At 45.4% G+C, this 27,695-nt stretch overlaps 1 protein-coding gene across 2 annotated transcripts in view; it reads left to right on the plus strand.

Moving 5' to 3' along the window:
* Window positions 1–27,695, plus strand: part of EHD4 (EH domain containing 4) — an 87,500-nt gene that overhangs the window by 44,882 nt on the left and 14,923 nt on the right. For both annotated transcript variants that reach the window (XR_009453854.1, XM_059704551.1), the window contains exon 4: window positions 20,445–20,857. Coding sequence is in view for 1 of the 2 variants with exons in the window: in XM_059704551.1 (XP_059560534.1) it covers window positions 20,445–20,857 (413 nt within the window). In the remaining variant the exon portion in view is untranslated. The remainder of the gene's footprint in view (window positions 1–20,444; window positions 20,858–27,695) is intronic.

Genomic DNA, 27,695 nt, shown 5'->3' on the forward strand with positions numbered 1-27,695 from the left:
AATATTTCTGCTAATTAATTCCCTTTTAATGTGCACAAATTTTGTGCACCGGGCTACTAATTTTAAAATAACTGTGTGCATGGGTGATCTTTTCATCATTTCTTTATTTTAAAAGTGATTATGTAAAAAGCAGCGGGCAATTTTAGGGGCATGCTAGAGGCTATTCATTCAACACACATATATATTGATTATGTACCAAGTGCCAAGCACTGTCCTGGATGCCAAAATGAGTGAGGCATAGGCCCTGGCCCACATGCTCACAAGCTGTTGGTATGGGTGGACCTGCAAACAAGCTCTAATAGAAGTGCAGTGAACAGATGGACCTTACCAGCCTCCAGCCGGGGGGTGGAGGTAGGCAGAGTCAGCAAAACTACTAAGAGAAAGCATTCTTTTTCCCCAAATTTTTTTATTTGCATATTCCTCTTCTCTCTCTCTCTTTCTCTCTCTCTCTCTCTCTCTCTCTCTCTCTCTCTCTCTCTCTCTCTCTCTCCTCTCCCTCTCCCTCTCCCTCTCCCTCTCTCTCTCCCCCCCAGTTCAGTGGATTTTTTTGTACGTTTACAGAGCCATGTAGCCATTGCCACAACCAATTTTAGAATATTTTCATCACCCCAAAAAGAAACTTTGTACTCATTGGATATCACTATTTATTCTCCCCCTTTTCCCCCAGACCCTGGCAACCACTATTCTACTTTCTATCTCTGTGGATTTGCCTATTCTGGATATTTCATATAAATGGAATCATACAATATGGCCTTTGTGTCTGGCTTCTTTCACTTGGCACAATGCTTTCAAACTTCATCCATGTACTAGCATGTAGCAGTACTTCATTCCTTTTTATGGTTGAACTAGAGGCCGAGCACGCACAAAATTGTGTGTGGTTGGGGTCCCTAGGCCTAGCCGCCATGCAACACTACGTGAAGCTCCCTGCCCTGGGACTCTCCGTGATGGTCACAGCCCCTTGACTGGTCCGCGAGGCTCCCCCCACCCTGCTACTGCTCTGCGAGGCTCCTCCCGCCCCACCATGCTCTGCGAAATTCCCCCCTCCCCACCACTGCTCCAGGACCCAGGACTGACTGCCACCATGGGCGGCTGGGACCCAGGACAGCAGTTCAGCCCTCTCACCAGTCCCCGCCCACCAGAGTCTGCTGCGCACACAGCCTAGTGTTCATTCGTTTCTCCGGTTGTTTTGGACATGACAGACCCTGGCTCTTTATATATATAGATAGCATTACATTGTGTGCTCTACCACATTTTAGTTTTTCTTTAGTTCACTTTGGGGGCAATTATGAATAATACTGCAATAATCATTCATGTACAAGTTTTTGGGAAAACATATGTTTTTAATTCTCTTGGGTATATACCTAGGAGCAGAATTGCTGGATCATATGGTAACTCAATATGTAATATTTTGAGGAACTGCCAGACTGTTTTCTAAAGTGACTCCATTGTTTTGCATTTCCACCAAAAGTGTATGAAATTTCAGTTTCTCCCCATCCTCGTCAACATTGTTGTTTTGATTAGAGCCATTTTGTAGTATGAAGTAGTAATGTTTTTGTGGTTTTGGTTTGCTTTTCTCTGATGACTGACAATATTAAGCATCTTTTCACGGACTTCGTTGGCCACGTGTATATCTTCTCTGCACATATTTTGTCTTATTTTCTGGTTGTCTTTTGCTTTTGTTAGGGTATCATCTGAAGCACAAAAGGTTTCAGTTTTAATGAAGTCTAGGTAAATGAGTGATTTCATCAGCCTGTGAGATCAGGACCTTATAGAATGGGTCAGGATAAAGTGAGATGATAGAATGAAACTCACCACAGCACCTGTGTGGTCCATGGTCAGGGGAAGGATAACTGGCTGTCCTTACTATTGTTATTCCCTCCCAGTTGGCAGGAAGAATGTGTGCACGACCTAGGAGGATGTGTGAGTCCAGGGCCCTTTGGAGGAATGCGAGTTGTGCGCGAGGCCGGAATTTGGGTGTGTGGCCGGTGAGCGCACACGTGAGGAGACTAGGTTTTATCCTAAAGGCTGTGTGGAATACTGAGGGGTATGTGGCAGCAGGTGACATGGTGGAGACTTCTGTAGAATAGGACATGTGTCCACAGGCTTGGACGGATTATGAAGCCATTTTTATACTTAGGGTTTGAGTTCCATGACTTGTCTCTGAGCTTTGTTTGAATTTGGCAGCCACAGAAAAGTGCCCATCCGCTTGGGCTGGGCCACCGGCTGATGACTTGTTGTCAGATCCTGTTTTCTGCGCAGTGCTAAGGCCAGTCTGGAGTTGAGTTGTGAGGTCCTGGACATCACTCGCTTCCTTGGCCTCCAGCAGGAAATCCTGGTTTCTTTTTGTTTTGGGGAAGTTTGCTGACAAACACATTCATGGCTCCTTTCCCGCCGGTGCCCGGGAAATTCCACACCACAAGTGTTGCTATTCTGCCCCTAATGTGAGCCTGTCATTAAGATGACTCAGAATAGTGTTTGCCAAACACTGGCAACTATTTTTCAATATTATTAATATTTTGAATGCATACTTGATTATGAGGAATGACCTCTTCTACCGAAACTTTTGTTTGTTTGTTTGTTTTGTCAATCCTCACCCAAGGATATTTTTTCTATTGATATTTTAGAGGGAGTGGGAGGGAGGGGAGGAGGGGGACAGAGAGAGAAAAATTAATGTGAGAGAGACATCGATTTTTGCCTCTCTCATGCACCCTGGCCAGGCCAGGAATTGAACCTGTGATCCTTCAGTGTACAAGTTTATGCTCTAACCACTGAACACCTGATAGGGCTCTACCCAAACTTTAAACTTTTAAATGAAAAACAAAATTGGGGGGGAGGGGTTGGGGGGAGGGCACTTCTCTTTCCATATAGAGCAGCTCATCATCATAAAACATTTCACAGATGCTGGGATACAGGGATTAATCAAAGGAGAGGTTTGTTCCTTACTCCTTTGAGTAATAATAATAATAGCTAATACTTAGTGCATTGTTGAGTGCTTTCTATATATTATTTACTCATTTGCTCCTCTATGAGGTAGGAATGATTTATCCCATTTTATAGGCGAGAAGACTGAGGCACAAAGAGGTTAAATAATTCACCTACCGTCTGGTAGCCAGTATGGTAGCTAGTCTCAAAAGCTGCCTTCTGCTCCCACCATCCCCACCACCAGGAACCATACCTCCCAGTATTTGTGCCCTGGTGGTGTCTCCTCCCCTTGAGTCTGGGATGGCTTCCCAGCTCACTTTTTGATCAGTGGGATTCAGCAGAAGTGGTGCTTTCTGACTTCCCAAGTCAAAATCACAGGAAGCCCTGAAGGTGCCACCTGGACCTCCTGGCATGTTTGTTCTGGGGAAGCCACCTGCCATCTAAAAAATCCAGCGCCCCTGAGGCCACCACACTGTGAGGGAAGCCCAAGCTAGGCAGCCTTCGCCTGTTCCAACCAACCCAGCTGAGACTCGAGTGAAGAATTCGTGGTGGTGACCAGCTCAATTGAGCCTTGAGATGGCTCCAGCCTCAACTGCCATCTAACTGCCACCTCATGACAGGCCCCAGTCAAGAACCACCCAACTGAGCCCAGTCAACCCTCAGACCAGAGGAAACAACACGTTGTTTAAGCCACTAAGTTTTAAGGTGACTGATAACCAAAGCAACGAGCAAGTGGCTGAGTGGGATTCCAACCGGACATCCTGGTTCCAGATCACGTGCTGTTAACCACAAGAGACAAGGACACAAACCAGAGATATACCCTCCAGACATCCCCCCCCAAACACACACACACACACACACACACACACACACACACACACACACACGGCAGCACTGGGGAAGGGTACCATGTGGGCCAAGTGCCCATGTAATTGGTGCTTTTCTCCTACAAATACAACATCTCCTGGGGGCTTTCTTTATCCCTGTTGGATGGTAATTCTTAGGACAGTGCACACTGTCCTGCATTCTCATTCAGAGGACAGTGGGAGGGGGAAGACGTTTGCTTACCTTGAAATCTGCCGTGCACCACACTCTGCTAGGTGCCTCCTGCCCATTTTTAAAGTGCATACTATGTGTCAGGCACCAGGAGCTTTAGTTTTGACAGCAACGGAATGGGCCCGGTCCCTGCCTTCCTGGAGCATACACTGGGGCCGATGGAGGAGCCCAAATGCAAGCAGAAGCAACGACTTGGAGGAAACACTGGCTGAGTCCCACGGCAGGGCTTTTGTACTTTAGATGGGTAGTGAGAAGAGGCCTCTGAGGAGGTGGCATTTAGGCTCAGACCTAAAGAAGGGACCAGCCTGGCAGGGAATTGGGGGAAGGGCATTACAGGCAAAGGCCAGAGGGTAGTAAGACCTGGCCGGTTCAGGGAAGGCTGGAGAAGTGGTGGGCAGTGGGGTCAGGCAGGCCTGCTGATGTTGGCCTTAGGGAAGTGTGTCAGTGTTATGCTGAGAGGAACAGGAAGCCATTGAAGGATTATCTCTTATAACCTCTTGATTACCCAGAATTATCACTATGAGCATCCGGATGTTCTTGTGTTGGGCAATACCAGAACCAACCAGTTTCTGTGGGTTCGTTGGGTTGGTTAATTTTCTCTTCCCTTGACGCCAGGCTGTCACTGTCATTTCTTCTACCCATTCTCAAGTCACCCTCTCCCCTCAGGCCCCCCCACATACACACACACACACACACACACACACACACACACACACACACCCCGCCCCCACCCCATCCCCGCCCTGGACTCGATGAGGCTACGCATGATGCACTGAAGCCTGAAACGGTGATCCTCAGGCAACAGGGATCATATGCTACTTCCTGGTCTCAGGATAAACAGTTAACACGGATTATTCCTGGGAGTTCTGGGATGGGCCCAGAAAGCTGGCTGTCAGGGGTCCTGATGCAGGAGGTCCCCACTTTGAGGAATCTGGGGTAGCACTGAGCCTACCCCCTCCTGTGTACTCTGCCACCTCAAGCCAAGTGAAAGAAAACATGATCAGAAACTTGGAAAACCCATCAAAATGGACTTGAGCTGTGTCCCACATCTCCATTTCACCAGTGTGAATGCTGCCCTCAGATGACAGGACAGAAGATATAAGTGAAAGAGGGGGTGTTTCTGGGTGGGGTGAGGGGCAGCCCAGCACTGGGCTGGGCTGTGTGACTAACCAACATCTTCCCAGGTGACAGTAGAAGAGTCACCTCCCTGCAGGTGACCAAGTAACTGCTATTGCATTAGCCTCATGGGCATACGCCAGTCTGGCCTGATGCTACAGAAGTGCCTGATCCCACACCCGCCCCATGCAGGGAATTGCCAATTATTTTTTTCTTTATCTTGCTTTGTTTGCCTATGCCTTCCCTCGATGTAAGAGCACCCCAAAACCCTTCTAGACCTCTTTGGAAAGTAAGATGTTTAGCAACCCCTAAAGAAAAATAAAGAATTGATTTCTTAAAGATTGGTCATTTACATTTTTAAATATTTAATAACTTCACTGCCGTAATGGGGACATTCTTGTTACACAGCCTCCATCCCTATTGTTACATGGCAAAGCCCTCTCCCCTAATCACTGGGGCAGTGACTGAAGCTCTCTGGGCTGGAGAGGGGCAGTATCAGACATTTTTCCATTCCCCTGGCTCTTCCACCCACCAGCTGGAAGACCTGGGCAAATTACTCCACCACTGTGAGCCTCGGTTTTCTCCTCTGTAAAATGGGAAGAAAATACTTTCCCTCACAGGGTTGGATCTTGTGAGAAGCTGAGTAACTGTGTAAATACCTGAGTGCTCCATGGACATGAGCCGGGAAGCACAGAGTGAGAGGACCCGCAGTGTGGATGGAGGTCAGGTTTCCTGCGCTGGTGTCCCTCAGGTCGGCGTCTTCGCCAGGTGGATGTGGAAACACTGAAAATAGTGGTGCCTTCAGGGCACCTGGGTTTTCCATGGAAGCAGAGGGGGCAGGCCCAGTGCTACCCCAGATTCCTCTTTTTACTGTGGTCCCTGGAGAAGGCTGACCTGAGCTCAAATCCTGGCACCTCCACTTCACTGTGGGACCCTTGCAGGGTTGTTTGAAGAGAAAGCGAAACAATGTGTGCAAACCATTGAGCATAGAGTCCTGTTGAATAACTGGTGGTGAGGGAGGTCTTTGCTCAGGTCTTGGAACGGGGATGGTCTAGCATAGAATGACCAGGCTTGAAGGGTTGGCTCAGCCAAGTATCTGAGTTTCCTCAGGGAGAGCAGATGGTGGTCAAGTCCTGAAACTCAGACAGAAAAGGACTTGGCTCTTCCAGGGACCCAGGAAAGGAGGGAGGCGGGTAAAGGAAAATTTTAGACTGGACAGCAGAGCTGTGGGAAGAATGCCAAGAGATGCAGGCGGCTTAAGAGAACAACCTAAGGAAGTGTTCTCCTGGGGCCCAGGGCCCAGCTCTCATCACGTTTCCGATCCTTTTTGCCAACACCCTCTCTCGTATCTGGAGATGTTTCTCAGACGTGCCATGACCTAGTTTCCTCAAGAAGCCTCTAAATCGCCTGGATTCTTTTAGTCTCTTTCTCAAAACCACCTCCTGTCTGAATCCAAATCACGATGCAAAGCATAAGTCAGACCACTGATTCAGCACTTCACCTTTCCCAAGTGCTCTTCAGGACCACTGCCTCATGCTTGGGACGAAACAGTCAAGTGACAGACTGTTAGTGAAGAGCGTCTGTCCCACCCACACCGACTCCTCTCCCAGGGCAAACCCGCCAGCAGTCTCTCAGGCTTCCTCCCAGAGTGGGATCCTCTGCCCGCTGCTCTGCACCAAGATTTCCCCACTTAGCAGGAAGTCTTGGGGCATGTCCATGTCAGGACTTTAGAGCTACTTCCTTCTTATTCCATCTAATAAGATGTGCCAACATTAATTGCTGGCATCCTTGGATGGATGACACTCTGGCTATTTCTAATCTTTTGCTGTTACAAACAGCACAGTAATGTGCAAATGTAACTGTAAGATGCACTCCTAGTAGAGGGATTGCTGAATCGGAAGGAACTGTGGTCTTTTTACTGTGTAGCTGATGCCAAATGCCCTCTCCAGAAGATGTGACTACTTACATCCCACCAACAAGGCAGAAGTGCCTGATCCCGCACACCCTCCCCACAGAGGGCACTGTCGATTTTTTTTTTAATCTTGCTTGGTGATTGCTTTATCTGATAGGTGAATGCCATTTCATTATAATTCTAATTTTCATTTCTCATTATTAGTGTGGTTGAGCATCTTTTCACATTGACAAATCTTTTCAAAGTGTTTCCTTCCTGGAAGTACTATTGGTAACTATATGGACTTTTACTCCGTAAAATAAGTGACTCATTTCTTTTTAATAAGGAACCCAGTGTGGACTCACATGGTCCCCACTGACTTGATCTGTCTTTTCTTCTGTGACATAAACCCAGAAATAACTATCTCTGAGTAATAGTTTGGCTTTAGGAGCGAGTTAGCTGATAATTCAGTTGCTGGAGCTGGACTTTCATGACTGGCTAGTTTCCAAATGCTCACAGAACACTCATGCAACTCTGGGAAAGTTTAAAAGGAGGAACAGGTCAGGGCAGGGCGTCCAAGGTCAGAAGGTGCTTACACGCCCTTACAGGCTGTCGATCCCAAAGTTGTCATCCTCTTGGTTTAACAGTTCTCTTTAGAAAATTGTGGCTTGAAGAAACATTATCTTTTTGCCCTTCCGAACTACAAAATGACAAGATTGAAGCCTTGTTTGTAAATATTTGGCCTCATCACGCTTGGGTGGAGTCTGTATACTTATTGGCAGTTTGCCCCAAGAAAACCCAATGCAAATACAAACTGACTGATTTATAGACTATTGTCTGAGACTTTCTTGCCCGAGGTACACAAAGCCCACTTGAAAATGAGGAATGGGCAATTTCCCTGTGCATTACACTTGATTCCTGGATTTGATTAATTATAATATTAGAAGGTTGAATCTAATGACCTCTTAAGCATCCTTGAAAGTCTGAAATTCTATGACTTTTCGTCAGATAATTTCTTTCAGCATAGAGTTGTTTAGAACTGAGTGACAAGTAAGTTAAACTTCAGGGCAACTAACTATCCCTATGGAAACACGAAGGACCTTCAAACCAGCCCAAAATGTCACAGGACATGAGTCCAGTGGAATGCCTATGACAAAATGAAACTTGCTACTTCATAATTTTGTCATTTAAATTTAGTAATTGAGTATTCCAGTCGCCACTTAAACGGTTTTGCATTCTTATGCTGGTACTGTAGCTGGTTGATATCTACTGTACAGACACTAAATAGATTCTCCTGAGAATATGACTCTTTATTTTAGAAAAGCTTGATATTTAGAACCACCATATATAACTTTTTCTTTCTTTTTTCACCATATATAACTTTGAGATCTGGAGAGCATTCTCACTGGTCATTGGACCCATCAGACAGATGTAGAAACTAAGGGCCGGCGAAGTAACATGGCTGAGCCAGGCTCTAGGACCTGCAGGTTTTTCTTGGTAGATTTTCACCAACTTCTGTCTCAAGCAAAGAGCCTAGAATGCCTTGTAAGTTTCTGTGTGTTTCTAGGGCTCAGTCCTCTTAACCTAATTTTTAATCTGAGATGGAAAATAAGATATGAACGCCAGTTTTCCCTTGTACTGGGTCACATGACCAGAGGCAGCAGTGTTCATCAGGCTGAATATTCAAGTAGAGTCTTCCTCTGACCCCGTTCAAGATGTGGTGTGAGTCTGTGGCGTGAGGGCCTCCAGGTCACGTGGCCTCATCTGCCCCAACGTTATCTTCACAACATCCTCCAGAGGAAGGAAAGACAGGCTGTGGGGTTAGCTTATTTATTTTAGGAGGAAACAGGCACAGGAAAATTATTTCGCAGGGTCTTGGACTGAATTCCAAAGGAGAAGGAGTGGGGAGAGGAGATAGAGTATTCACAACACCAAGCCCATCCCAGGACAGGCTCGGTCCCAGATTTTATTTCAATTGTGATATGTTCAGTGGCCAAACCCCTGCAGGCCAGGCACAGTAAGGCCAGGAACTCTGTTCCTGTAGGGGTTATTCATAACCAATGACCTTCTCCCAGGGTGGCCATTGCTAACTGAACACCCTGAGTGGACATTGAACCTCCACAAAATGAACTCGGACGCCTGTGCAGACGCGGAGGCCACAGTGTTTGTCGTCTCCGGGCAGCCTGTTGACCTCCTATGGGCCTTAGTATCAGCCCCTTCCCACCGACACCCTCTGTGTCTGGTCACCTGGGAGGAAGAGGGAGCCAGCTGGAGAGGAGAGGGGAGGCAGGGAGGCTGAGCTGAGTGTCTGTGACTCATTCTCACACAGCTGATCGGGGCTACCTCTTCCCTCAGGGGTTGTGTAGTTACAAAGACACTACTTCACACTCACTGTTTTTTGAGGTAGCCATAGACTGGAAAGCACTGGAAATCCAACTCCAACCACTATAAACACCATCATAGAAGAAAAGGAACTCCTTCCTCAATATCGTTAGCCCAGTCGCCTATGGACCAATCATTTTTACAATATGCTTATTTTTTCTTATTATAAAAATAGAATATAGTCATTGTAGAACACTTAGAAAACTACTTTTTTTAAAAGATCAAAAAAGGAGAAAATAAACACGATCCCTAATTTCACCATTCTGGTATACATATGGTGCAGCGCAGTGCAGTGAATAACTGTTCAGGCTCTGGGCTCAGTTCCTGGGTTTGAATACTGGCTCCCCTGGGAAATAGCTGTGTGACCCTGGGTTAATTATTTGGCTTCTGTGGGTCTCTGTGTCCCTGCCTGCAAAATGGGGATAATAACTACCCGCCTCGTGGGGTTATTGTGAGGATTGCAGGAGAGCCTGTTGATATCAAGCTGTCAGAGCAGTGTAGGAATGTCGATAGGGCCCAGTAAATATTTGCTGCAAGTATTTATTTTTAGCTATTTTTCTACACCAACCCCATTAACATTTTCAGAAACAGCCTTTTCCAGTTGCAAAGTAAACTCAGCCTGGAAACAATACAAGGACTCTTTGCACGTGTTTAACTGAAGCAGCTGTTATTCTTAACTGAAGTGACTATTTTTGAAAATATATATTTAATACCTGAGTGATCCCAGATATTTGATGTTTATTTTTAGCCAATTTGTACTTGCTATATTTAGTAACAGCCATTTAAAGAAACTCACACTACTATTTAAGTAACTAAATCCTCCAACTTGCTAAAAAAATCAGTTACACTTCTTATTCATGTCAATTCACTTCATTAAACCAAGTTTATTCTATTTTATTTTATTCATTTAACATGGGAATCTACCCTCTTAAATTTTTTGTTGAGACTATTACAGAGCTCCTCTATTTCTCCCACTTTTCCCCCCTCCACCCAATCCTCACCCCCCAACCCAGTCCTTTACCACATTATTGTCTGTGTCCATGGGCTCTGCATATATATTCTTTGGTTAATTTCTTCCAGTCCCTCCTACCCCCTACCCTCTTAGATGTTTTAGTGTACAATGGAGTATTGTTAACTATAGGCACTGGTGTTGTACAACAGATCTCTAGAACTTACTCCTCTTTCTTACCTGAAACTTTCTGCCTGTTGAATAATAACTCCCTGTTTTCCCTGCTACTGATCCCTGGCAACCACCACTCCCCTCTGTGATTCTGATATTGACTGTTTTAGATCCCTTATGTAAGTGGAAGCATGCAGTATTTGTCCTTCTATGACTGGCTTATTTCACTTAATGTAATGTTGTCCAGCTTCATCCATGTTGTGCATACTGCAGAGTTTCCTTTTTTAAAGCTGAATAACATTTCATTGTATGTATACACCCATTTTCTCTATCCATTCATCTGTTAATGGACAGTTAGGTTGTTTCCACATCTTGGCTTACTGTAAGTAGTGTGGCAGTAAACATGAGAGTGCTAATATCTCTTCAAGATCCTGATTTACATTCTTTTGGATTGCTGGATCATATGGTAGTTCTATTTTTAATTTTTCAAGGAATAAACCAAATTTATTAAAAACCTATTATGTTTGATAGTAGATACTGGGTGTACAGTGGTGAACGAAATAAGAGGTGTGGTGTCTGCCCTCGTAGAATTTATGTCTTGTAATTACCAATTAAATATATCACTATCTATATATATAAAAGGCTAAGTGAACATCCGACCGGTAGCTATGACGTGCAGTGACTACCAGGGGGCAGACGCTCTGACCAGTAGCTATGATGTGCACTGACCACCAAGGGCAGATACTCAACACAGGAACTGCCGAGCTGCAGTGACTTGGCAGCAGTGTTCTAGGGTGACACACCCCAGAACCAGAGAGGAGGGAGCCCAATTCCAGGGTCCATCACCCAAGAACCGCCCTCTCACAATCCGGGACCCATCAGGGGATGTCAGAAAGCTGGTTTCCGCCCAATCCCCGCAGGCCAGGCCGAGGGACCCCACCAGCCGGAAGGGCCCAGCTCACTCCGCAGACACCCTTTGAGCCATGGCACCGGCCGGCCAGTGAGGGACCGTGGGAGGTTGGCTCCAGGGCATGTCTGGCCCATCTCACCCAGTCCCACCCTGCCGGCCACCTTCTAATTAATTTCCTTTCAATGTGCAGGAATCTGTGCACTGGGGCGCTAGTAGAGTATAACTGCTATGAAAGAAAAATTACAATGCTATAAGAATATGTATAAACAAGTGCTGGTTAGGGTGTGGAGAAAAGGGAATACTAGTTCATTGCTGGTAGGAATGCAGACTGGTGCAGCCACTATGGAAACAGTGTGGAATTTCCTCAAAAAATTAAAAATGGAACTGCCATTTGACCCGTCATCCCACTTCTGGGAATATATCCTAAGAATCCTGAAACACCAACCAGAAAGAGTATATGCACCCCTATGTTTATAGCAGCATTATTTACAATAGCCAAGATCTGGAAACAGCCCAAGTGCCCATCAGCAGAGTGGATAAAAAAGCTGTGGTACATTTATACAGTGGAATACTATGCAGCTGTAAAAAAAAAAAAAAAAAAGGATCTCACCCTAGCTTGTTTGGCTCAGTGGATAGAGCATCAGCCTGCAGATAGAAGGGTCCCAGTTTCAGTTCTGGTCAAGGGCACATGCCTGGGCTGTGGGCTTGATCCCCAGTAGGGGGTGTGCAAGAGACAGCCAATCAGTGATTCTCTCTCATCATTGATATTTCTTTCTTTCTTTCCCTCTCCCTTTTCTCTGAAATTAATAAAAACATTTTAAACAAAAGGATCTCTTACCGTTTGAGACAGCTTGGAGGGACCTGGAGAGTATTATGCTAAGCAAAATAAGCCAGTCAGAGAAAGACAAGTATCACATGATCTCACTTATACATGGAATCTAGTGAGCAAAATAAACTGATAAATGAAATAGAATCAGAAACATGGAACAGATTGACAAATCTCAGAGGGAAGAAGGGCAGGGGGGTCAGGGGGAGGTGTAGGAAGAGATTAGTCAAAGAGCTTATATGCGTATATGCATTTCCCATGGACATAAACAATAGGGTAGTGAAGGCCTGAGGTGGGGCAGGAACTGGGTGGAGGGGAACGGTGGGGGAGAAAATGGGGGGACATCTGTAATGCTCTCAACAATAAATATTTTTTTAAAGAGCAAATATATTGGTCCTAGCCAGTGTTCTCAGTGGTTAGAGCATCTGTCCATGAACCAAAGGGTAATGGGTTCGATTCCCGGCCTCGGTTCGGGCACATGCGGGAGACAACCAATTGAAGTCTCTCTCTCACATCGATGTTTCTCTCTCTCTCTCCTCCCCCTCCCTCCCTTCCTTCCATTCTCAAAATCAATGGAAAAAATATCCTCAAGTGAGGATTAACAACAACAAAAGAATATGTATATAGAAGATGGAGCAGAGGGGAGGGCATTCCAGGCAGAGGAAAAGTCTGGGCAACGGTGCAGAAGCAGGAAAGTACAGGATGCTTTTGGGGAACAGCAAAGAGCCCAGTGTAGTTTGGGTTTAGTAAGAGGCTATGAGAAAAGGCTAGAGGGGTGAGGTTGGGGCTAGTGATGGAGAACTTGTTCTGTAAACAGGTTCTAGAAGTAATTTATTTAGATGTAATCGGGACCCTCACAGTTTTGGGGATTCTGAGCCCTAAGAAGGGGTGGGAATATTTGACAGCTGGATTGGAGAAGAAGAAGCAGGGATGAGAAAGGCGTTAAGGGCCGCCTCCAGCACTCTCTCGGTGCCTGCAGGACAGGGACAGGCTGTGCTGGACAATCGACTAGCTGCTAGAGGGGCACAAAGATAGACGTGACACGTAAGGGCCTCGGGAGAGAGGCTGGTGTTACACAAACAAATCTACACAGTCAGTGTTGGGGGAGGGGTATGAATGCCCACCATGGAATGTTAGCTGCCAGCTTCAGAGGGGCAGCCAGGGCCTATCAAAGAGGAGCAGTCTGAGCAGAGCCTTGGGCCGAGTCCAGCTTGGCCAGTGGCCTGGCCACCCCAAGAATGGAACTGGGGGCATGGAAGGGAGAACCTGGCCTCAGTCCTGCTGTCCTTCATTATCTTGCATCCTTTTATTGACACAAGTCTTGTTTAAAACTCATGTAATTAGAAACTTGGCTCTGGGAACAAATTGAAGCCTTTTTTTTTTCTGCTCTATTAAAACTATTCTGCCAAGTTTGCCTCCTTAGGGCCCCCACCCTATATTTACCTGAGCCAGGGGGCTACTGTTCTAACCTCAGATGCCATTTCCTGGTGGGTCCCTGTGGCCGGGATGGAGACCAGTTTCCATGGGGGCTGTGACGGAAGCCCCTGATTGGGTGGAAAGAACCCTTTCCTTCCTGCCCCCTCCCTTAGTTCCCAGAACATGGAGGCAGGAATGCCAAGCTGGGATCTTCCGCAGGATAAATACTCTTTCCCAGCTCCCAGAGCTATAGAGCTTTGGGTCTTTTTTCAAAGATAGAAATTATATTTTTAAACATTGGACTGATTACATCTCTGTTTTGTCCCGGGCTAATAAAAGTTACACTGGAAGGTCTTATAGAACTGAAATGTCTGTAATTGAATGAATAAATTTTTAAAATACATTGAGCATGGAGACAGTTCTATTATGATGTTGATTCCTGCACACACACACATACTCCCCACACACTGATACATACATACATACATACATACATACATAACGCCTTCATGCATGCTCGCGTGTATATACACACACACAGACACAGAGCTTTCTTGTCCCTAATCCATCACCAAAAGAGGCTCTTTTCACACCATGGCCAGAAGGCAGATCACATGAAATTACACAACTCTCAAAATTCTAATGGATTAGCCAAATTTTAACATTAATTTCTTTGATTAAGACTGATTTCAGCTAAAGCGTAGGGCTCCTGCTTTAGCTAAATCCACCTTCATATCAGCCCAATTAGCTGCATGGCCCCTTGATGAACAGATTTCATCTTCCAGGTCCTTCAGCAGTTCGGAAGATGTATATCCTTAAACCAGTTTAGCAGCTTTCAGGTCTTTCTTTCTTCCCTCCCCTTTCTTTCTTTCCTTCTTTATTTTCCTCTTTATTTCTTCATTATTTTTCACTTTTTAAGTCAATTTTATTGAAGTACAGAATATAATAATGCACTTATTTTAATTGTATTCAAGTTTTGACAGACTTGCGTACCCGTGCTACCAACATCATCATCAAGAAATAGAACTTTCTGTCACCCTGAGAAGTTCCTCTTTGTTCATGCCACTTGGCAGTCAGTCCCAGCCCCACCCTCAGCCACAGGCAACTGCTGATCTGTTCTCGGTCACTGTAGCTTAGCTCTGCCTGTTCCGGGATTTAGATTAAATGGACTCACACAGTGTGTACTCTTTAGTGTCTGGCTTCTCTCAGCATGATGTTTCTGAGATCCACCTAAGTTGTTGTATGTGTCAGCTTATCGCTTTAATTCCAGTGTGTAGACGTACCGCAGTTTATCTGTTCACCTGTTCAGGGACATTTGGATTGTTTCCATTGGGGGCTATTATGGGGAAAGCTAGCAGTCTCAGTTTTATAGCTGTTTGTCCCTCAGCAACAGCTTCAGCCACATCCTAGGCACTTGGTAATTATTTATTAATCCATTCTTTACTTTTGTATCTAACATGTTTTGTTAAATTCCAAGATGTATTTCCAATTTCTGGAGAGATGTGTGCCAAAACATTGTTGCAAGCCAAATCAATGTTTAATGCACTTCCACAGGAAACATTCAGTCCTCAGAAGCATCTGCTGAGACCCGCTCTTGGTGAGCACTGTTAGATGCTGAGAGAGCAGGTAAGAAGGGGCCCTGCCCTCAGATGTTCCAGGCCCAGCCAGGGAGACGCCTGAGAACTAACACAGTACAGTTCTCTGGGTGCTGTGAGACCCTGCGAAAGCCCAAGAAAGCTGGGGTGGCTTCTCAGAGGGCACAGCTTGGTCTCTGAGGCTGAGTTGGAGCCGTGGTGTATTCACTCAAGTGGGCACCAGGTGGACAGTGCATGTCTGCACCAAAGACAGTCAACTCAAAATGCCGACCCTGTGTAGGCCAAACAGAGCAGCAGCGGGGGCCACGTTCAGTCTGAGGACCACTGGTTTTCAACCTGCTTCTAAGTGGTAGTCCTGTCACAGACCTACTTCATGTTAAATGGGACCTGGCCACCTTCTGTAACAGAATCTTTGGGAAAATTCACTATTCTCCCCTTACTGAGTACAGTGTACGCCCTGCATTTTCCCAGCCAGTGTGCTTATACACTGGACTTTCTTACGCCAGGAAGCATCTGCGTTAGAATCATGGATTTATTTTAGGTGCGACCTGGGGTCTTTAAAATCAACTTGTAAAACTCCTTCTGTTTCACAAGCAAGAAAAAGAAAGGCCACTGGGCTGTTGTGAGCCCATGAGCTCTATTTATAAAGCATGAGCAGCTCTCTGCACAGACAGTGTCTTCTACTCTATTTTCTGAGCACCTGTCCCCTTGTTTGGCTCATGCTTCATTGCATTGTCACCTTTACGCTAATTAATTTTGTTTCTCTCCATGGTTGCAGACTATACTTTGCCAAGCTAGACATCCTTCAACAAATATTTATTGCACCTCCCACCGTGGACCAGGCACTGGACACAAATATTTTTAAAATAACTAGTAGATAACATTTTGGAGAGCTTTCTAGGTGCCAAAATGATTCTAAATGCTTCCACATATGTTAACTCCACAGCCCCATGAGCTATGTGGATACTATTATTAGCTCCATTTTCCAGATGAGGAAAGGAGGCACAGAGAGGTTAAGTAACTTGCCCATGTCTCAGAACTAGTGAGTAATGGAGCCAGGATTAGGTCCCAGGCAGCCTGAGTCCAAAGCCCACACTGAGAACCACTGTCTTGTGCAACCATGAGGAAGACATGTCCCTGCAGTTAAAGATTTATGGTCTAATAAGAGAGCCCCATCCATCCATCCAATGATAACACACTGTAAGGGGCTGTGATAGGAGCGTAGCAAAGGGCTCTGGGAGCTCAAAAGAGGGAGTTGAGTCCACCTGCAGCCAGAGAGGGAGCAGAAGCAATAGTAGTAGCTCATACTGATTGAAAGGTTACCACATCTCAACACTATATTGAGCACATTAAAGGCATTTTCTCATGAAATCACTCACTAACCTGATTTTACAGATGAGAAAATGGGGGCTTAAAGAAGTTAAGTAGCATATAACTTAATTAAGGCTCACCCACATGCTTTGAAGAATGAGGAAGATTTAGGCTAGATTTATAGGTCCTAAACCAGAGGGGAAGGGCTTGCCAGGGCCAAAGCCCAGCATTGAGCAGTGATAGTGGAGCTTTCATGAATTTTTAAATCCATCTTCAAATAAACAGATTCAGAGTCTGTGTTTCCTCAATTCCATGATGCACCATCTAACCATCTATTGGTAACTTTTTATAATAAAAAGAAACTACTTTAAATGTGTTTTGTTTTGCTGACCAACTATAACATAGACATATCTGCAATCCACGCCTTAGTATTCAGTCTAAGGCAGTGGTTCTCAAACTGTACCAGTCATCGAACTCAAACACATGGATTTGGATTCTGTGTTTTGGAGAGGGGCTGGGAAGTATACGTTTTAGCAGGCCTCGTACTTGATTCTAATGCAAGGCCACATTTGAGAATCTGTGGTCTCTAGGTCACTGTTTTCCTTCTGCCTTTATTCAGGCAGATTAAACATCATAAATTAAATCATTTCTTAAGAATCAGCCAGAACTTTTTGGTAGATAGGTATTCGGTGCCCATCTTATATCATGAAGGTAGAAGAATTGAGCAGAACTATTCAGCCTTAAAAAGGAAGGAAATTCTGACACATGCTACAACATAGCTGCACCTTGAGGACATTGTGTTAAAGTGAAGCCAGTCACAGAAAGACAGTGCTGCACAGAGTTCCAGTTTGGGAAGAAGAAAAGAATTGGGGGGGGGGGGGGCGGTTGCACAACCACGTGAATGTGCTGAATGCCAATAAATAATAATAAATAAAAACTGGGGTGAGGGATTGAGTAAATCAGCCTTTCTCAGCTTTGATAATTCTGTTTTCTTCTGAAACACTGATTTCTTCACCTTTGATTGTGATGCCTGATGTCTGACAAATGATCCTTTTGCACCTGCTCAGTGACAAACACCCATCTATTTACCTGTACTACTCAAACCTTGTTAAGCTCTCATTGTTATTCTAAAACAAGAGAATATGTACATGCAGCCATTCCTCCAGAGATGAGTAATGGTTCACTTATAATAAACTTATATCTGGCACTTCAGTGCCCTGTAACTTTTTATTGTACCAAAGCATTGGAATAAAGTGTTTTTTAAAAACATCAAAAGTAACTATTAGGAACCCAAATTTAAGTTAAAGCTTAAACACATGTGGTGCTATGAGGGCCAACCCCGCAAGCCAGGGGGCCCTCGGAGGAAGAGACGCTGTCTGCTTGGCTGACCTTGCGTGTGCACCTGTGGTGACAGTTATGGGAGTGGCACGTTTCCTTCGGTACTGATTGTAAGAAGCAGGCAGAAGTCAAATGGGGGGGGGGGCGCGGCGGGGGGATTACTTACCAGTCACGGCCCTTGGTAGCTCACCAAAGAAGCTGATTCTGGCTAACTTAAGCAGGAAATGCATTTTTCTAAAAGATCAGGTTGTTCACAGAATTAATTGGAGAACGAGGCTCAAAAACTAGCTTAGGAAGCCACCACCACTATGAATGAAGTCTCATTTTCCCTTCTCCCTGTGTCTGCATCATTCCCTCAAGATTCAGTAATTCGCTGTGGTGGGAGGCGATGATGGTCTGATTCTAGACCGCCTGTGCCCTACCTGCTATGATGAGGCAAGAGCCTGTCCGCCACACCTGCCGCTGCTTTGGCCCATAAAGAACCTCCCAACCCTAACCGAAAGGGTGTTCAGAAAAATGCACATTGTGCACCCAACACAGATCTTCTTTGACCTGTTTCTGAACCTCCAGTTACCTGATTTTGGTCACAGAGGAGACCAAGGGAGAGAGTGTTTGGGTCAGAGAGAGGCCAATCATCACTATTGGAAAAGCGCGTTCACAGGCAGGTTCTTCCGGTGGGCGGGGCCAAGGTGTCTTCCCTTCGGCTCCTGGGAACAGCGCCTCATTCTTCTGCTGACCCACCACCAGGACCTGGGGCTCTCTGGCCCACAAGCCAGTCCCCAGTGACAGAACCACTTACTCTTATCTCGGGAGACAGTTTGTTCTGGCCTCACAGGGAAAGAACTCAGAGTGAAAGCTTGGCTCTGAGTCTTTACATGCTGCTGTGTGACCCGTTCACTGGGTTTTTTATTTTCCTCTGTTCTACGCTAGCTGCTGGCAGCAATGACAGTAAGCTTGGGCCCACATTCTGAGGACTACCTTTGTCCTCGTCGTCCCCAGGGAATCAGGAGTGAGGCAGAATAGAGAAGTGAACCTCCTGACCCAGAGCACACAGACGGGTGGTGACGATAAATGCCGCCTTTGGGCAGCAGTTTCCTCCGGGAGGAGGTTGAGTCAAGGGCTTGGGGACGGGTGCACAGGCGGCTTCAGCATTGCTGAACATTTGGGGTTTATATTAAAAATGGGTCTGGATCGGTTTGCTCGTTCAACGACTCCTCTTACGCCTGCTCTTCAAATGTCATGGGAACTTTAGTGCATGGAGTCCCTTTATTTCTGCCTAATAGATCATTGCCCTCTAGACACTTTCTCATCCATCTTACATCCCTCACTCCCAGTATCCCAAAATGGATGTGAACATTTTTATATTTCTGCTGCAGTATGCATCCATAGGCAATTGAGTATTGCTTTGTTTTGTTTTTGCATTTTACCTGAATGTTATTAAACTGTACATATCCTTTTGAAACTGATTTTTTTGTTTTCACTCACCAGTTTTTTGGAGATTGGCCTGTGTTGACAAGTAAAAATCTAGTTCATCCTCAGTGCTGTATGGTATTTTGTTATATAAATAATCTAGACTTATGTTATGATTCTCTAGACTGGTATGCGTTTGGAAGTTTTCAAAATCTAAAACAAGACAGACAAGCACTAAAGTAGGAGTTAAGAAAGGTGCCATCCCGGCTCTGAATGGCTGCACTGACTCTGATTCTGAAGCTAATCAGATTGAGATTAAAAATAAACCTCCTCTAATTAGCTTTTTTGGGGGACTCTGTTCCCTGGGGAAATCCTGAAAGTCTTGACCACAGGCTACGAGGAGTGTTGATTTAACTGCATGATTTGAAGTGTATTGGTACGTGGCCAAAGCAAACTAAACAGAACTTGTGGTGGGCCTAGCCACTTTAAAAAAAGAAATTGGCAAGAGACCATTTCATAGAATGGCTGTGAGACATAATTTTTTTTTAAATATTTATAACATCCTTAAGATATAAATAGTCCAAATGATAAATATTGGTCACAATTTCAGTCAGCCCAACCTTTGACCTCCTTAACACTCTTAAAAACTTGGGTCAAGAAAAGGCAATTCGTCTCTTGTTGCACTTACTGGACACCCAGTGGGTCTCCAGGTGGTCAACAGGTTTTCTTTCTTCTCCATCTCTGGTACTTTCAGAAAAGTGAGAAGCTGAGAGAAGTAGGAGCTTTTGACCTATGGCCTGTGGTTTTATAGAGCCATTGATCAACTTTTCCATTGATCCAAGGACTGTGCTAGGTGAAATAAGAGACTTGTGAGGACTCAATGAAACCTCAGATGTGGAAGTAAGGAATGCCCAATGTGACTGTGAGCCCCTTTCTAATCCCTACTTCTTCCCACAGAAGGGCTCCTGGGAGCACCAACATTAATGCGATGCACTCAATCCAGGGGCCCTATTTGAAGTGATTTTCAGGTCCAGGCCTCCACTGCCTCCTCTCCCTGGCACTGCTGGAGAACCAGTGATTCACAGACTCTCGTTACATGTGTCTCCCACACGCAGCAGTGGCTGTACTGACGTGCTCCTCTCTCCACCTAGGGTACGACTTCTGCCAGGTCCTGCAGTGGTTCGCTGAGCGGGTCGACAGGATCATCTTGCTCTTTGACGCTCACAAACTGGACATCTCGGACGAGTTCTCCGAGGCCATCAAGGCCTTCCGGGGCCAGGATGACAAGATCCGCGTGGTGCTGAACAAGGCCGACCAAGTGGACACGCAGCAGCTGATGCGTGTCTACGGGGCCCTCATGTGGTCCCTGGGCAAAGTCATCAACACGCCCGAGGTGCTGCGCGTCTACATCGGCTCCTTCTGGGCGCAGCCCCTGCAGAACACTGACAACCGCCGGCTCTTCGAGGCCGAGGCCCAGGACCTCTTCAGAGATATCCAGAGCCTCCCCCAGAAGGCAGCGGTGCGCAAGCTCAACGACCTCATCAAGCGAGCGAGGCTGGCCAAGGTAAGCAGCACAGTCCCCGCACCAGCCTCAGGCAGGGGACTCTTCCCGCTCTCTGAGAGAAAGGGGGGTGCCCCATCCCAGGAGACTTAGGGAATGAACTTGTCAGAGGTTAGAAGAGACCCTTGAGATTGGTGCCCTGTTTGAATTCTAGCTCCTAGCTCTCTAACCTTGGGCAAATGGCTTAACCTCTCCAAACTGTTTTCTAATCTGTAAAACGGAGCGAAGAAGAGCACGTCACAGGTGTTAGTGACCTGTTGGCATGCGGTATTTCTCTTCTCCAGTGGAAACAGCTGGACTTAACCGTCAGGGTACATGATACCCAACATTATTTTCTAATCAAGGCTGGTAAATCATGTCATAGTCTTTGCAGATTTCAATATTTTTTTTTCGAAATACTTTTAAATGCACATGGGATATTTAATTTACCTGTCATTATTGAGAGCCTAGTGACTCAAGATGCAGCTGTATTCGGTCATATAAAGAAATAAAAAGCTGAGCCCAGCCGGTGTGGCTCAGTTGGTTGGGCATCATCCTGGGCACCAGGAGGCTGTCAGTTCAATTCCTGGTCAAGGTTCAATCCCCTGTAGGCAGCCGGTCGATGTTTCTCTCTCATCAATGTTTATATATCTCTCTCTCCCTCTCCCCTTTTCTCTCTGAAATCAATAAAAATATTTTAAAAAAGAAATAAAGAGCCAAGAGCTCGCTGGGAAGTGCCAAGCCCGTGGGACCTTTTGCCACCTTTGAGCATTTGCCGCCCTCTGCATGGACCAGTGTGGCCTGGGTCGAGAGAGACACAAAATACTGCAATGGACAGACACCAGGAATAACGAAGGCCGGTGTAGATGGGAGCAGGGAGCAGTCAACTTGCTGAGTTTACTTCTAGGAAAAAAGCATGTCTACCTTTTTTCTTCCTGAGAATAGTGCTGGCTTGTTCCTTCTTATAAAGAAACATGTTTAAAGTACAGCTGATCCAGCCCGAGCTTCTCAGTGCCAGTGTGCTCCGGGGGCAGCGCCAAGCTGTGCAGGGGCCGGGAAACAGTCCCGGGAGGGTAAGAGGGAGAGCTCGGCCCGGCGGCCTGCGGTGCCATCCTCTTTACACCATCTGCAGTTGTATGGCCATTTGTGAACTTGTTGCTTAAATGGACACGGAGTCGCCTGAGTTTTTCTTTTTGCTGTATTTATGTTTCTTAAAAATACTCTTAGATTTTGGTACATTCATCTTTATTTCTCTTTATCTAGTCTTCCTTTTGCAAGTCAGCCCTGGCAGAGGGCCTGCCGTGTTTCGGAAGCATGGCGGTCTGCATTGAATGTGTTGTTTCGTCTGATCCAATCAGTAACTGCACAGTTAGGCACTATCTTCATTTCTCCTGCTAAAGGGAGCTAAAGCTCAGAGAGGTGAAGCCACTTGCCCAAGGCTTCGTAGCCTGTAAGTTGCAAAATACAGATTCCAACCCCAGTCAGTCCTCCTCCTTGGCCTGCAAAGTGTTCACCTGAAATCCAGCGTGGACGGCATTCATTGCTCCTCAATAAGTGTCCTTGCTTTCTGCGTTGATCTGCCATTGTTTATTCTATAAAATTCTCCACCCACAGAAACCTACAAAAGTTCAGAGGTTATCGAGCTGACATTTTGAAAGCCTGCAAAGGGTATTCAGATGTCACCTCGGAGGTGTCAGATCTGAGTTAGGGTATGGAATGTGTCTATTTATAGAACACCATAATGAGGCAGAATTCATGAGCATCCAAAAATAAACAAGTGTGTTACTGTCCTGCCAGTTCTGTGGAGATCAAACTCGAGGTGTCACGAAGATGGCATTTGAATACTATGAAACATGGCACTCTGACCAAAGAACTCTGAAACTTAATGATTTCCTGGCTTTTTCTATTTATGTATTTTTTTCACAGCTCTGTTTCACATAACAGGAAACCTTTGGAGTGGGTTTTGGTTAGCCTCAGAGATCGCACATGTCATGATATCAGTAGACATCATTCTCTGGAGAGTGTCCACAATCTAAGATGCAGTTGAGGTTTGTCTCATGATTCTTTAAAATAAGCTACTTGAGGAAAGACCCAGAAAGCATTTAGAAAATATAATTGAGTTGTATTCAGCTATGATTCAAATAGCCACGTTAAAAAATGAGGCTCTTACAAACCTGAGGTGATAGTGTTTTATGGGGTAAATGCACAAAAGTAAAAATCGAGGCCAGTTCACGAGCAGACCTCACCCTTTATAACACATTGCCCCAGAATAGGAAAGGTTCCTGCCCACTTGGAGATCTTTGCTCAACAAAACAATGAGTCAACATTTGAGGAAGGAACAACTAAAAATGAGAAGGAAAAGGAGAGGCCAGTGATTTTCGGGGTTCACTATAGTTCTGCAGAATTTAGTTTCATCTTCAAAGCATGTTCTCTTCTTGGTCACGTGCAATGTGCAGAGCCCAGCTTTCTGGTTCGTCTGTCAGTTCCTTTTGTGGAGAAGTTAGACATTTTGAACTCACCAAAGGGACCCAGGTTAAGGTGTATGAGTCATTCCATAGTAGGTGATGATGGTCCGCCATTGGGGCTTTTAAAAATAGCTCAGTTGTCAGCCCCAAGCTGCTGTGGAGGTATGTGTCAGTGCTTGAACCCGTATAGGGAAGCCTGTCTTTTTGAAGGTTGACCTCAAATGGCTGGGTGGTCCCCTCAAGTCCCCTTTAAGCTGTTAAGAATCATATGACCATCAGTGCCAGCTTTGATTTCAACAGAACAGCCAACCTCCTGCTCAAATGGGAACCTGTCAGCTGCTTTTCTCTGCCTCTTGCAGTCTCACACTTGATGACCCCAGGGGTTCATCTTTGGGTATTTGTGAACAGAATTTCTTATATCATCATAAGCCCCTTTAAAAATGTGCTGATCCCCTGATGTTAAGGGCTCTTTGCAAGGTTCCAGCTGGGCCTACAAAGGCGCAGGTCTCCACCAGGTCGTGTCAAGCTTGCAGATGAGGTTGCACAGTGTAGAATCATGTTTTTCCAGACTAACTTCCCTCAAACTGCTTCCGGTATCCAAATTCCATGAGCACTTCCATTCCTACTGACCATGAGCACTGGACGCTTCCAGTCTCGCTGCTGGGGGTTGTCCTTCCAGCCCAGGTGGATGTATCCAGTATCAGTCTGAGTACATGCTTCTCAGTCTTGGGTGCATATGAACACTTGCCACTGGGCACAATTAACGAGGTTGCGGCAGAGTCTCTTTGTGAACTATCAATTCATGTTCATTTTAAGGGAGGACATCTTTCTGCTCATTGAGTTATTAGCCCAGAGAAAAAGTGCCATTTGGGCTTTTCCAGTTTTATACAATGAAATAAATGGGTGACTTGGACAAGCTAAGACTGTTCCAAAGTCCCCAGGGTTCAGTGTCCTTCACTTGGGAATAAGGCACTTGGGGCCCGAATTCACCATCTTACTATTTAAATATGGAGAGTTTATTGATTATTCAATAAGAACTAAATAGCCACGAGACTTCTCTGGCATTGCTACCTCCAGCTGTTGGACTTTGACCATTAATCAATAACAAGTAACTTTTACTCCTCTTTCTAATGGACAGAGTACCTTCAAGTCTTAATAACAACCCTCCCTTGTGAGGTAAGGGTTGTAATTTCCAAATTGCAAATGAGCAAACGGAGGCTGGGGATTAGCCATCTCTCCTGGAGCTGCTCAGGGAGCGGCAGTGGTGGCAGGGCCTGACCCCCCTTCCAGTGCTTGGTCTGCCCTGCCTCCCTCTCCCCTCCCTCTGCCCCCTTCCCATTCCCATATATCTTCTTCTTAGTGAGTTTTCTCTCATTATGAAGAACAAAAGGTGTCAGACTGTTTCCAACTCCTTCCATGGGGACCACCACCTGGTCTGGCCCTCCATCTGCCATTTATTTGGAGACACACCTTTGACACATAAGGGCTTTTATTGATGTTGACTAGGGCTTTCAGCCATCCCAGCTGTGCCCTCTGTTTACCAAGAGGCCTTAGAAATGTACAGGGTGCCATCCTGCCAGTAGATTGCAGTCTTTACCCACATTGTGTCCATAGTGTTGTGTGTCATATCTGTTTCTTGTGTGTCGAAGGGAAGAGTAAATGACCTTCCAAATGAGTTAGGAATAATCAGAAGCCAAACCTCAAAGTTTCCCACACTGTTGTTCTATAGGACCCAATTCATTTTGAATTCCAGATCTTCAACAGCTTCAGTAACTTTTTTAATTCATACTCATAGAAAGCAATTCTATAAGAATTCTATAAGAATGAGGCAGTTGAATGGTGGTGTCAACTCTCCATCCCCTAACTAGCTGGGTGACCTTGAGTAAAGTCATATGAATTTCCTGGAACCAGGTGTTCACTTCCATATAGGAGGTCCCTTCCAGATTTAATACTCCATGATTCTAAGGATTATAATTTACCTCATAACTTGATAAGCTCCTTAGAGATGGGGCCCATTCATGGAATCTGACCCTGGTTATTGTCTCAGGATACCCAGGAAGGGGCAGGGGGGCAAGGGGGGGAGCGGTGGTCATTCAGAGATAGCACAATAGGAAATTTCCAGAAAACAGGCCAGTGGAACTTCCTGGAAGTGGAGGTTGTGGCTGAGAGTATCCTGCAGCATGAGTCGGCCACCTGAGGGTCATGACTCAGGTAGCACCAGGCAGGTGGGAGGAGGAGGGAGTTGAGGACTGGCACAGAAACTGCCCCAGTTATCTCAGAACCCTGAGGCCTGGTGTCTGAAGGTGGCCCATTATTCAGCAGCCTCAGTCATCAGCCATTGAACAGCATGAGGGCTGAGCTCAGGGAGCAGGTGCCAGGCATTGGGTGATAGGTGCACATCACCCACGGTTCAGCCCAGGTAGAGCAGGCCCCTGGGTACCAGGAAGTGCTAAGGAACAGAGTGCCAACCCTAGAGGGCCAGGGGCTGGGTGGGGAGTCAGCCTTCCCTGAGCAGGGGCCTGGAAGCTCTGAGGTACCTCAATAGTAGATGGTGAGAGGGTCTTAGAGAGCCCTCCAAGTCCTTCAGGGCTACACAGGGCCCTCCCCTGCTCCATCCAAACCGAGTCAGGCATCACTACCCAAGACAAGGAAATTACTAGTCTTACCACTTACTCATCATACCCTCAGGAATGCAGTTAAAGCCCATCGTTCTAAATTAAAGATTCCAAACTTTGGGTTTCTCTATCTCAAAGAATTGTGTAAATATTATAAGTAGTGTTAATTTGAAAAATAACTAAATAAACAAGTTTACTAGTGGCAGAAAGTTTAGACTCATCTCTCCCAACCTATAGTTGTAGCAGTAGCCAGACAGCACAATGGGTGCTTATGTAAAAATGGCCTTCATAGGGATGGAGAAGTTGGCATTGTCTGGTTTGAGCATGCCAGCGTTTTCACTGTGCAGTTATTTTAGTGTTTGGGTCTTAGCTGAGTGGTTTTGGCTGTGCCCAGTGTGTGTCCATGCACAGAGGCCCTCCGTTGAACCATGGGACGTATCTACTTACTTTATTTAATTTCCATTCTTCCACAAGATTACAGAAGAAGTCTGTTTTCTTTAATAGGATTTTCCATAGCTACATAGTCATTTTTTGTTTTGTAATCACCGCTCTGTTTTTCATCCTTTCTTATTTTAGTTATTTTCTTGACTTCTAAATTACTCTGTAGAATTCTAGATACACAAAGAGAACTTTTCTAAAGAACATTTCTTAATGTCCTGAAGTTGGAACTCAGTGGAAAAGTGCCAAAGTTAAGGAAGGTGGTGCCCCAGCCAAGCAGGATTCACCTCCCAGGTACTAGTCATGCCTGCAACCCCCGTGTGGTCAGAGTTTCTGGGCTCCCCCTCGTGTATTGGGGGTCCCTCTCTCAGACCAAGCTTCTGCTGTCCAGCCTGGGCCCAGGCAGCTGGTCCTGTGCAGAATTGACCTGTGGAGATCTCGGGGTCTACACTGTTCTCAGGAAGGTTATGGGAATCCTCATCTCACTGCTCACTGGGCACACATTTCTGTGAAGATCAGCCATTTACTCAGCTTCAGTTTCGTTTCCTGGTGCTCTTGGGCACTGGCCCTAGTGAAACTATTTTTTTCTCCTTTATTATTGAGGGTATTACAGATGTCCCCGTTACCCAGATATGCCCCACCCCAGACCTTCACCACCCTATTGTCTGTGCCCGTGGGTTATGCATATATGCATATAAGTTCTTTGATTAATCTCTTCTTGCCCTCCCCTCTCCCCTTCCCTCTGAAATTCTCCAGTCTGTTCCATGTTTCCATACCTCTGGATCTATTTTATTGATCAGGTGATTTTGTTCATTAGATTCTTTGTTTATTTTGATTTTTAGATTCAATTGTTGATAGATATGTATTTATTGCCATTTTATTATTCTTTTTTTTCTTCTTTTTTTAAAGAAGACACTTTAACATTTCATGTAATACTGGTTTGGTGGTGATGAACTCCTTTAGCTTTTTCTTGTCTGTGAAACTCTTTATATGACCTTCAATTCTAAATGATAGCTTTGCTGGGTAGAGTAATCTTGGTTTTAGGTCCTTGCTTTTCATCACTTTGAATATTTCTTGCCACTTCCTTCTGGCCTGCAAAGTTTCTGTTGAAAAATCAGCTGACAGTTGTATGGGCAACTTGTAGGTAACTAACTGCTTTTCTCTTGATGCTTTTAAGATTCTCTCTTAGATTTTTACCTTTGGCATTTTAATTATGATGTATCTTGGTGTGGGCCTTTTGGGTTCCTCTTGTTTGGGACTCTGCACTTCCTAGACTTGTAAGTCTATTTCTTTCACCAGGTAAGGGAAGCTTTCTGTCATTACTTTTTCAAATAGGTTTTCAAT

This window comes from Myotis daubentonii, chromosome 1, assembly GCF_963259705.1.
Source record: "Myotis daubentonii chromosome 1, mMyoDau2.1, whole genome shotgun sequence".
Classification (NCBI taxonomy): Eukaryota; Metazoa; Chordata; class Mammalia; order Chiroptera; family Vespertilionidae; genus Myotis; species Myotis daubentonii.